The sequence below is a fragment of the Alligator sinensis genome, unplaced genomic scaffold (genome assembly GCF_000455745.1).
Source record: "Alligator sinensis unplaced genomic scaffold, ASM45574v1 scaffold325_1, whole genome shotgun sequence".
In the NCBI taxonomy this organism is placed as follows: Eukaryota; Metazoa; Chordata; order Crocodylia; family Alligatoridae; genus Alligator; species Alligator sinensis.
Window position 1 is genome coordinate 602,214 of NW_005842118.1, and position 12,715 is coordinate 614,928.

Below are 12,715 nucleotides of genomic sequence, written 5' to 3' on the forward strand. Positions count from 1 at the left end.
GCTTTCATCCATAGATGCTTCTCAAGCAAATCCCGGGACGTCATTCTCCCCCTGTACTCGGCCTTAGTGAGGCCGGAGCTGGAGTACTGTGTCCAGTTTTGGGCTCCACAATTCAAAAAGGATGTGGAGAAGCTTGAGAGAGTCCAGAGAAGAGCCACGCGCATGCTCAGAGGTCAGGGAAGCAGACCCTACGATGACAGGCTGAGAGCCGTGGGGCTCTTTAGCCTGAAAAAGCGCAGGCTTAGGGGTGATCTGATGGCCACCTACAAGTTTATCAGGGGTGACCACCAGCATCTGGGGGAACGTTTGTTCACCAGAGCGCCCCAAGGGATGACGAGGTCGAATGGTCACAAACTACTTCAAGATCGTTTCAGGCTGGACATAAGGAAGAACTTCTTTACTGTCCGAGCCCCCAAGGTCTGGAACAGCCTGCCACCGGAGGTGGTTCAAGCGCCTTCATTGAACACCTTCAAGATGAAACTGGATGCTGATCTTGCTGGGATCCTATGACCCCAGCTGACTTCCTGCCCTTTGGGCGGGGGGCTGGACTCGATGATCTTCCGAGGTCCCTTCCAGCCCTGATGTCTATGAAATCTATGAAAGACATATTGAGCAGTAGTAGCAATAGCTAGGGAAAGGCAGAACAAAGACCAGAAACTACGAAGAAGTTATCAGACGTATGAGAAGATATCCATATAGTTTGGATTTCTTATGCATTATCCACTCCCTCTGAATTGCCAGAACATTCAGGACTATTAAATACACACAGAGGAGAAAGTATCCAGTATTTACTTATATAAAAGCTCATTTGGCTTCAATTATTGATACATGTCCAGGCAGATGAAGTGTTACATTTTCTTCAAGTTAGCAAGAGGACTTGAATATCTTACATTTGTTATTTTTATAGAACCACTGCATGTATTCAATGAAAGTTGAGTCCCCTATACCAAATTGAGTCCCATACATCTGGGACTCATCCAATTTTGGATCCAAAATTCTGTGGAAGAAATGCACAGAAGAAGAGAAATTAGGAAGGAAGACTTGAAATGCCATAAGGACATCTGAGTACCAGCTATGTAGGGCATTTATAGACATGGGGGGGGGGAGGAAGGCACGCTTTAATTAGCACAGCTCTGAGAGCCGTGCTAATTAAAAGTGTCTGGAGCATCATGTGTATCAGCATCCCCACGCTGAAAAATGGCCACCATTTTTCAACATAGGGCTGCTAATACACATAATGCTGGAGTCTGCTGGAGTGCAGTAATTACCACGCTCAAGCAGACTCAATTAATCCACTCTGCTCCAATGTGCTGTAATTATAGCATGTCGAGCCATTTCCCTGCACAGGTATAGGAGCCCTTAGTGTACCAGAGGTGCTGGGGCTGATTTTATACCCAGGTTAGTCTTACTAAAGTAGTTTAGTTTTACCAAGTAAATATACCTATCATTAAATAGCATACCTGGTTGGAAATCAATCGTGCTAGTGCATCCATCCTGGATCCTGACTCTGAAATCATTTTTGCTGCATTAATCACATCAGATGTATTCTTCAGAGGACCTCTACCCCTTAAAATGAAACAAAGACCTTATTATATGATACAAGATCTAAACATATACTATAATCCATGAATATTAGGTATGAAAATACCTGTTTGAATATAATAATCAACACACTCAAAATTCAAATGAACTCTTACTGCAAATGTTATATATATATATATATATATATCCCCCCAGGGTTTTTATTAATTTTAATGACCCATGATGTTGTACTTCAGAGAGTCAGTTGGAAGTGAAGACATAAAAAAAAATTCCGTCAGATGTCAATAGCAGCACTTTTGAAGACAGAAAGTCCCCGATAAATGCACAAACAAACAAACCTAGGGGGTGTAAACAGATACAACAAATGACACATTTCCGGGTTAAATTCTCTTGGAAATGTTTCAAAATGGAAACATTTCATCCAGGGGACACACATACTCTTCAAAACATTACAGCTTCCTCTAGCACCAGCCAGGGGGTACCAACACACACACACACACACACACCCCTTACAGGCATGGGAGATAAAGAGGAGGGGAGATCAGATCTGGAGCAGAGAGGTAAGTAAGGATGGCAGGAGCTTCCTTCCACTGGACCCAAATGGAGTTTGACACTCTACTCCCAACCTCCTCTACCTCTCCCTGTCTCAGCTGAGCAGAGAGGTGCTGGCTATGGTGGTGGTAGGGTCCCTGGGAGTCAGCACAGTCTGGCAGAGGGGGTAAGCTTGGCTTTGAGTCTGACAGACCAGGGGTTCCAGTATGGTTCCAGCAGTGGTTGAAGATCTGGCATAGGATGGATGTTGGACAGGTGGCAGACTATCTTTCCACTCTCCCTTCCTCCCCTGTGCAGATGTAACAAAAAGTGAAGTGCTTTAAAATGGTACTATTTTGGAATGCTTCAACTATCTCCCACTACATGTTATAGGTACTGGACAATTAGCTGGTTAATCATGCAATTACCTTGAGACCAGCTAGATGTGCAAAGTAGCTATCATACAGTAAAAATCTCCAACCAGTTGTAAAGCTAGACCTCAAAAACATACATTAATTTTCTAGCTGGCTGTTATTGAGCTATAATTTGCACATGTAGCAGGGTCTACCCTGTGGCAGGGGACGGGCTCCCAACCACAGTGGTGTACATGTTGCCCAGCTGGAGCCGTGAGTCCCACAACTGCTGGGGACTCTCAGCCCCAGCAGCTGCAGATGCTAGGTCCTTGCAGCATGTCTCCCAGTAATCCTCCCACCCCGGGGATTTCACACACCCCTGCAGTGAGGAACCCCTAGCCCCAGGGGTATGAGAGGCACCCCCATGAATGAGAGCCTCTCAACTGGGGTACTTGGGGCTCCCAGCTGCAGAAGCTTGCTTCTTGCTGGGATTGGGCTCCCCCTGCACCAGCAGTAAGGTGCAATGGGATCTAATGTATGATCCGACAACCATGTATTAGCTTCCATCATACCTTTACTTGCATATGTAGAGAGGGCCTTTGAAACATTTCCGAGGTGTTTGAGATGTTTAATTTGCTGTGTCTGTCTACGTGTAAAGTAAAGCCCCCACATAAAGTAAAGCCAGCACATGAGTCACTTTAATATAGAAATATGAAAGATGGGGTTTATCCAAACCTTTACACCAGAGTGGAAAAAAAACATTCCTATGGCTGCGTACTCATTGTAAATACATTTTAATGAAAAATATTAATGACTCTTCTGGTGAATAAGTATAATGAAAAGCTTGAAGCATCTGTAGATTTTGAAATAATAAATTTAAGGTTTTGCTGTGGAAATCCCATTTTAAGAACTTTGCATATACAGTCATGTACAGAAACAATACGATATGAACTAAGCTGCAATCAGACCAAAACAACATAGCTCAAATTTCAGATATCAAATAGCACTGATAGGCCAGAAAAAATCATAAGTTATTTGTAGAAGAGTATTTAATTTATGAAAACTGTACATACTTGAGAGCTATTTTTAAAATAAAGACTACCTTTTGTTTACAAATTATTTGCTAAAAATTGTTTCCTTACATCTACTCAGAACCATTTGAGGTTCACCTTTCTCTGAAGAGAAACATGAATACAACAGACATGTGAATTGCTCTTTAAAATGATGTGTTCTTGTAGTAGTCGAAGATAAGTGTAAATTCTCCAAAAAGGAGTAAATTATTAGTAGCAACAGTAAAGCAGCTATCTAGCACCCATCACTATGATAAATTATCCTTAATGTATCCTTTAAACTATACCTCAGAATATTTAATATTGAAAAAAAAATATTGGTCACTGGCAGGTATTAGTTTAATCACAGCATGACTTCCTTTGTGTGAGGAAGACATCATGCAATGTACACGGCTACAAGCATAAGGAGCAGGCTGCCCAAAAGGGGTGGCGGGGAACCTACCATGACAGCTTGCACTTCTGCTGTTGCCCATCTGGGGGAGCTCCCTGAGCCCATTGATGATACTAGGAGTGACAGGATCCTGGTAGGAAATGTTTCCTGCCCCCACAATGGCCAGGACCCAGAGCTGGGCAAGGGGAAGGCTTCCCTTCTTTTACCCACCCTGACCAAAGCACACGGTGAGGGGGAAATTAATACCCCAAAGAAAGGAGCCCAGCACAAAGGAAAATCCCTTCCTCCACATGGAGCACAGATAGGAGTTCACTTATTCTCTTTAGCTGAGCAAAGTGTGTTGGGGGTGGAGATTGGGTAAGGAAAATTACCCCCTGCAGAGAACAAGGAACAGGGAATTCCTCCCCCAGACTAAGCAAAGTACAAGGTAAGGGAGATTGCCTCCCTACCCCTGCTAGTGGAGAGCCTAGCACAAGGGAAAACTATTCATCTGCTGAGTAAAGACGGGAGTTCCCCCTATCATCACATGCTAAGCAAAGCAGGAGGCAGTACCATCCCTAGACTCCTGGTGGTCCCAGGCAAACTTTTAGTATCAGGCCCTGCTTCACCAGAGATAATAATAATAATAATAGGATAACGGGAAAAAATTACGTTTTTTTGGGCCCCCTTTCTTTCCATGCACTGGGTAACTGCCTGGTTCGTCCATTCCTGTGTCTGGGTATGGCAGAAGGGGAAAATTATTTCTCACCCCTAGCAGAGAGCCAGGCATATGGGGAAAGTCTTCCCCACTGCTGAGCAGAGCCAAGAGTTCCCTCCCTTTCCTTACACTAAGCAGAGATTGTGGGGAGGATTCTGGTAAGAGGCAATGAAGTGTAAATGGAAGCTATATTAATTTGTAATTCATTTACCCAGTAATATGACAGTTGAAAAAAAAAAAACCTGGGTGAGAAAAAAAACTCCCCTCAATGCTCAGTACAGGAATGAGATTTCCCCTTTTCTGGGTCCCTGCTTGGGGAGGGAGGAGTAGTGGGGAGCAATCTCCTTCCCCTTTTGTTTTGTTCAGCTCTGTGAAGGAATTTCACTTAGCACAGGGAGAAACAGAACTCTACATGGGCGATTTCCCCATGTGCTGGGTACCCTTCTGTGGGGATAATAATTTCCTTTTCACCCCAGCTTTGCTCAGCACAGGAGAGAGCAGGAACTCTCATTAGTGCTCATCATGAGGAAGGGACTTCCCTGTGTGCTGGGATCCCTGTTGAGGGGAGAGGTAATCTCACCTTAAGCATCATAGAATGAGGGAATTCCCAGTGCCCTGCTCACAGCTGTGGAGTGATTTTTCCCACTTTTCCCAGTGTTGGGGGAGAAGTGGGCTGAGGGTAGAGGGAATCCCTGACCACTGGAGAGTGGTATATTTGACAGACAAGGACCGTTTTCAGAGCCTTGGTAACCAGTAGGTGGGAAAGGGAGCAGTGCAGCTTGGGATGCCAAGGGACCCAGCAAAGAGCTATAACCTCATGTGTGACCCACCATACATTCAAATTAAAGCTTGACAGAAACCAGCTGCAAAAATACTCTGCATTTTTCAAGCAACAGTTTTGTCACTGGTTAGACATTTCTATAGCTAGGTGGCCATTTCACATGGAATTTCATGAGATAATTAATTTGAACATGAAGCCAGTCTATCTTTATTGTGCAATTCATCAGTTTATTGTGTGATAACTGTAACATGAATTAGTGGTCATTGTTTCATTACATTACAACAAACATGTACTGTATTTACTCAAATGTAAGATGACTCCCCACAACTTAGATTCTATATATGTGAAATTAATAAATTTGTTGCAATTTTCTAGGTACAGAACATAATTATTGTAGGTTTGCCTTGAATTTGTCCCCTCCCACTGCTACAGTAGGGAAAATAAATCAGGGGGGAAGGTAAAGTGCCCCCCTTGCCCTCTGCCTCACCAACTTCTTCTCCCAGCAGCACCTTTCCCCTTTCCTTACTATCAGACCCTGCTCTCCCTGAGCACATAGAAGTAATGAGCAAATTTGAAATAAACATTCAAGTACCATATTTTCTCAAGTATGAGATTTTTTTCCCCCTGATCAGTGTGGAGAAATATACTATCTATCATTAAACTGCTGCCGAAGCAACATGTGCTCAGTAATGGAAGCCAAGTCTGAAATTGATTAAATGCAGCCAACACTGAGCATGACTATAAAACACATGGTCCATATTGGGCAAACATACTGGGTGAATCAACACATGCTATTAATGTGCAGCAGTAAACTCTGGTGCATATCATTTCAACCATTTGAATATGCATCCGGGACCACAGCACATTGATCCAGATTGGAGCATCCCCAGCTAGCAGGGGCCCAGGGTGCCAGTCTACCAGCACAGGGCTACTCTGAACCAGCTCAACTTGCCATGGAGGGAATGGCAGGGGCACAAAGGTACTTTAGTGCAGGCTTAGGTGGTAGGCAGCTCCCACACTGAAGCACCCTCATGCCCTAGCCATCTGGGTCAGCATCTATACATGTAAAAAACTCTGCAGTGGGATAGAAAAAACCTGCTGTGGATTTTTTTTTTAATTTACTGCAACCTAATAAGGCTATACATGTAGATGCTGAGATGTTTACTGTGGCACTACATAGGCATCTCTGTAATAAATATTTCGTGCAGATGTACCCACTGATGGGAAGTGTAACAGGAGCCCTCTAGCTCTCTGTTACTTTAAAGGGAAACTGCAGTAGGCTAAGCTGGCTTTGTAAGGGCAGGCAGCTAGGAAGACAGGCTAACTGCTAATGAATGAGCTGTCAGCCAGCTGACAGACTGGTAGTCCAAGGTAGAGGCTAACCCGAGAAGAGTAGCTCTAAGGCTATGCAAAGCTTCAGACTGTGATTCAGATTCAGAAAAAATTTGGACAATTTGGAGGCCAAATCTGTGAGTCTAAATAGAATTGCTAGCTGCTTTTGGCTTTCCAAATCGATTCGGAAAAAGATTCGGCAATTTGGAGATCCAGAGGGCTGTCTGTGTGGGAAAACAGAAACTTAGAAAAGGAAGGGGGAGCAGGGTGGGAAAGACTGACATGTCCTGGTGGCCAGTGAGCATGATTCCTCTCTGACTGCCCCTCAAATTCCAGTGTCATAGATTCATAGATTCATAGATGTTAGGGTCGGAAGGGACCTCAATAGATCATCGAGTCTGACCCCCTGCATAAGCAGGAAAAGGAAAGAGTGCTGGGTCTAGATGACCCCAGCTAGATACTCATCTAACCTCCTCTTGAAGACCCCCAGGGTAGGGGAGAGCACCACCTCCCTTGGGAGCCTGTTCCAGACCTTGGCCACTCTAACTGTGAAGAAGTTCTTCCTAATGTCCAATCTAAATCTGCTCTCTGCTAGCTTGTGGCCATTATTTCTTGTAACCCCCGGGGGCGCCTTGGTGAATAAATACTCACCAATTCCCTTCTGTGCCCCCATGATGAACTTATAGGCAGCCACAAGGTCGCCTCTCAACCTTCTCTTGCGGAGGCTGAATAGATCCAGTTTCTCTAGTCTCTCCTCGTAAGGCTTGGTCTGTAGGCCCTTAATCATATGAGTGGCCCTTCCCTGGACCCTCTCCAGGTTATCCGCATCCCTCTTGAAGTGCGGCGCCCAGAATTGCACGCAGTACTCTAAGTCTGACCAGCGCGCAGTACTCAGTCTGACCAGCACGCAGTACTCAGTCTGACCAGCACCCGATAGAGGGGAAGTATCACCTCCTTGGACCTATTTGTCATGCATCTGCTGATGCACGATAAAGTGCCATTGGCTTTTTTGATGGCTTCGTCACACTGCCGACTCATGTTCATCTTGGAGTCTACTAGGACTCCAAGATTCCTTTCCACTTCCGTGCCACCCAGCAGGTCATTCCCTAGGCTGTAGGTGTGCTGGACATTTTTCCTCCCTAGGTGCAGCACTTTGCATTTCTCCTTGTTGAACTGCATTCTGTTGTTTTCTGCCCACTTGTCCAACCTGTCCAGATCTGCTTGCAGCTGTTCCCTGCCCTCCGGCATGTCCACTTCTCCCCATAGCTTTGTGTCATCTGCAAACTTGGACAGAGTACATTTCACTCCCTCGTCCAAGTCACTGATGAAGACATTAAAGAGTATCGGTCCAAGGACCGAACCCTGCGGGACCCCACTTCCCACTGTGTCCAGGCGTTTCGTAACCTGGTCATAAAAAGAGACTAGATTGGTCAGGCATTATCTGCCTGCCACGAACCCGTGCTGGTTTCCCCTCAGCATAATTTGTCCTGCCGGGCTCTCACAAATGTGAGCCTTGATAATTTTTTCAAAGACTTTGCCAAGGATGGAGGTGAGACTGACTGGTCTATAGTTGCCCGGGTCCTCCTTCCTCCCCTTTTTGAAAATGGGGACCACGTTGGCCCTTTTCCAGTTCTCTGGGACTTGGCCCGTGCGCCATGGGGCACTGGCCTCCCGTGCAAAGTCCTTTTTGTGCTGTCCCTCCCTTTGTGCTGTCCCTCCCGTGTCTATGGGGAGGGACATGGAAACAGCATGAAATCCTCTGTCTGCAGGCTTCCTGTGCCTTTTGTGAGCTGTTTCTGCCTGAGCAACAGTGTTAGAAAGGTACTGTGTGGCCTGGCTTGCTTCATAGTCAGTGAGTAGCAACTTGCCTACTCCTTTTTGTTCTTAGAAAGGATTAGATAGGATTTAGCTTAGCTAAGTTTAGAATCTATTTACTTAATACTATCCAATTCATGTCTTTCAATTTTTATTTGCTCTTTTTTTTTTTTTTTGGCAAACTTTGAAAAAAGAAAGCTCAATGTTTTCCCTGCCACCGTGATCCATCACTGTGGAGGCACACACACACTTATAATATACACACATAGAAGAAGAAAAATCAGATATTCATAGGAGAAGAGAGTCAGATTATATATAGTAGTTATTAGTTATTAATATTATTATAGTTAGTTTACATCGAGACTGATTCAGATTGAGACTAACACAAAACTCAGGGTCGTAAAAGAAGGAGATACATCATTTTAGGTACACATCACAGCACAGAAAAAGAACAAGAAGTACAGGAGTAGTCACACATTCACATTAATAGAACATCACAGAAGAAGACACCATATATAGATATTAATAATCAAAGAAGAGCCCAGTGTATGCATGCAATACAGATGGAATAAAATACAGAACAGTCACAGTTCACATTCATAATTCATAGTAAATAAATACATCACAGTGAAGAATAAGACAGACAGACAGACAGCACACATTTTTACATAGTTCTTAATACTTATTACTGAATCAAACAATCAAAGAAGAGTCCAGTGCATGCACACAACACAGACAGAATAAAACACACAACACACACACACACCTTTTGCAGCACAGGAAATATTAATATGAAGCATGGTGGAAAGGCAGGTGCCAGGTCTTCTGGCAGGGCAGGGAGAGGGGGTAGGGGGAGGACTAGAGCTGCAAGTCCCCCCCCCCCCCAAACATAGATGCATTCTCTTTCCAAGCAGGCATGATGCTTCTGGTGCCAGTGGAAGCAAGGAGGTGGTAGCAGTGTCTGCACCTCACATCCCTGCACCTGCACCACCTCTCCTAAGTCCAAAAATAGGCACCAGCAGTGGAATTACTGTCTCCTCCACCCCAATGTCATCTCTCAGCATGAGCCTCCCACTGTCAGAGGAGGAGCTGGAGCTGGAACCAGAGGTGCTGAGTGCCCTGGTTCAAGCAATTCTGGGGACTGAGGGGTAATCAGAGTTTGTGCTCCACACTCCTCAAAGTTCCCCTAGACCCAGGTCTCCTTCTCCGGAAAACAGCACCTCAGAGGAGTTTGAGGTTGTGGAGGCAAGTGGCTCAGCTGAGGCAGCTCCTCCTGCTGTTGTGCCTCAGCCTGCTGAGGAGTGGGATAAGGCAGAATCCTCACCCTCAAACCAGAAGCAGGCAAGTAGCATAGTGTGGGAGCATTTGGAGCTGGTAGATGATCCCAGATTTGCTATCTGCCAGCACTGCCAAAGGCACATCAGCTGGGGCAAGGACATGAAACACTTTTCCACCATGGTGGTGCTGCTGCATCTCAAGAGGCAGCACCCCCTTGTCCTTCTTGCTGCTCAGCCTGGCACCAGTGCAAGCATGCCAAAAGGGAAGTCCCCTCCAAAGCCCCTTCCCTGCAAAGCAGAGGCAGGCCACCCTGGAACAGTGGGGGAAAGGTGGACAGAAAGGGGGGCGAGTTGCAGAGGCGAGAGAGATCACCCAGATCATTGGGCAGATGCTTGCTCTAGATAGCCAGCCCTTGTCCCTAGTTAAGCGGCCAGGGTTCAGGTAGCTCATAGCGCTTCTGGCCCTATCTTACAAAGTGCCCGTATGCACCACCTTTAGCAGGATGGTAGTGCCCTCCCTGTATGAGGCATGCAAGGAGTACTTGAAGGAGAAGCTGCGCAAGGCAGGGCCAGCAGGTAACCTCGCACTTCATCTCTGACATCTGGAGCAGCCGGGGTAGCGATCATGCCTAGCTCTCCCTCACAGGGCACTGGTGAGGTCAGTCAGGCCATCCATGGGCTCTCCTCCAAGCCATGGTGCTCAATGAGTCCCACATGGCAAGGGAGATCATGGGGGACATGACCGCATGGTGCAGGGGTGACTTGTTGGGCAGGCCAAGCTATCCCCCAGGTTCATAATCACTGACAATGGGGCCAACATGGTGAAGGCTTTCCATGATGCCAACTTGGTTGGCATCTGCTGTGTGGCATACAGGCTGCACCCCATAGTCAGGGATGCATTGGAGGGGGACAGGGCTGCCAGTGATGGTGCTGCCACCACTACTGCTACAAGACAGGTGATTTCAAAATGCAGGAAGGTGGCAGGCTACTTCCACCACAGCATCAAGGTGGGCAAGATGCTGCAGGAGAAACAGGCAAAGCTCAGCATCCCACAGCACAAAACCATGCAGGATGTGGAGAGTCAGTAGAACTCCACATACCTGATGCTCAAAAGGATGGTAGATCAACAGAAGGCCACCCATGAGATGGCCTTGCTTGAGGAGATTGGGATTGGCGGCCCCCTGAACAGAGCTGAGTGGGGTACTATCTCCCAGATCTTTGTAGTCCTCAAGCCCTTCCTTGAGGCCACCCAGACCCTTAGCACTGGCAATGCCCTCCTCAGCCAGTTAATTCCCATAGTGAGGGAACTTGAGAAACAAATGGAGAAGTTCCAGGGGATGAATGTTCCTGGCTGGGGCAGGCCACTGTCACCAGATGTGCAGGCACTGGTGAGGCGGCTGAAGGAGGGCATCAGGAGACAGCTGGATCCCTTGTGGTCCAGAATGCTCCACCTGATGTGTGACCTGAGGGTGAAGGGGAGAATCAAAACCCTCAATCACTGGGCACAGGTGCTAGTGAACAAAGTCAGGGAGGCTGAAGTCAAAGGGAAAGGGATGTGGAAGAGGGAGATCCACTTTCCTGTGCCAGCACTCCCAGCACCAGCACCAGCCAGTCTCCTCCATGCCAGCCACTACCAATGTGAGCCATGGGCACGGTTTCAATGCTGGGGTCCAAATGCACCAGACCCCAGCCTCAGGCAGGTAGCACCTAGACTAAGGTCCCTACCTATCTTGCTGAGGATTTGGAGCTACTGGACTGTGACCCCTTGGCCTACTGGGCAAGAAGCAGCCAGATGTGCCAGGATCTGGCCACAGTTGCCAGGCAACAGCTGTCTTGTCCACCAACCAGTGTTCCAAGTGAGAGGGTGTTCAGCATTTCTGGGGATGTTGTGACACCCCACCGCAACTGCTTTGATCTTGGTTTGGTGGAGCAGCTGGTGTTTTTGAAGGTGAACCTCCTGCTGCTGGGGTTCCCCAAGCTTCACCTGCAGATGGACTGAGTGCCATCCTAACTCCATCTGCACCAATTTTCTTTTTTGATTGTTTTAAAAGCCAGGTAATGCCCTACTCTCAGCTGGAGGGGGCACTAACTGCATCACCAGCCAGCAGGGGAAGAGCATGTCCCTGCTGAGCTTGTTCGCCTGCCAGGATGAACTCAGAAGTATGGGATGGGGTTATGGGGAAGGAGGAGGCCCCAGGTCCTGGGCATGACCACTAAAACTGCACCCTGCCAGGGTAGGGAGGCCAGGTGGGACTGCTGGCAGTGCAGCAGCCTCATAAATGCTAGGACCAATGATCCCCTGGTGAAAGGCAGGTAGGAGGCACCATAACCTCCAGCTAACACATGAATGCACACAGTCCTGGCTGGGGAATGCCCAGACCTGTCACATCTTTGACAGGCCTGAAGCTTGCTGGTTGCAGTGCAGTTGTGAGGCTCCCAGTGTGCTCAGCTTAGCTGCTTAGCTGCAGCTTTTGTGTTGAAAAACTCTTTGTCAGGCGGAGGAAGTACCTGCACTTGGTGTGTCTCCTGGTCCTGGATGGAAGGAATAGTAAAGAAGCCAGATGCTGACCTGGCATCCAATGCAGGCAAGAAAGCCAGTCAGTAAAAATGGAAATGGAGGCGTGAGAGGGTGAGGGACAGGCTGGGGTGAGGGGAGAAAGGGGGATGTAGCAGTGCAGGTAAAAGTGCAGAGGTCCCTGGGACAGTGGGGAGTCAGATGTCTGGCAGGTTGCTATGTGTCAGAATTCCACTGTCTAATCTATATTGAATCCATGAGTTTCTGTACCTAGGAGGTGTCACAACCCAATTAAATTGTGCCCATGCCACTGAGCAAGAGATACCATTCAAATCATCCTCATTTTGACGATTAAGGGTTAAAAGACATCCCTGCCAAAAATTCCTTGAAACAAAACGCGGCCGGAGTACT

General features: G+C 47.0%; 1 protein-coding gene across 1 annotated transcript in view; it reads right to left on the reverse strand.

Annotated features, from left to right (window-relative positions):
• Nucleotides 1–12,715, reverse strand: part of CTNNA3 (catenin alpha 3) — a 1,539,787-nt gene that overhangs the window by 43,892 nt on the left and 1,483,180 nt on the right. The window contains 1 exon segment of the mRNA XM_025205567.1: nucleotides 1,461–1,566. Coding sequence (XP_025061352.1) covers nucleotides 1,461–1,566 — 106 coding nt within the window.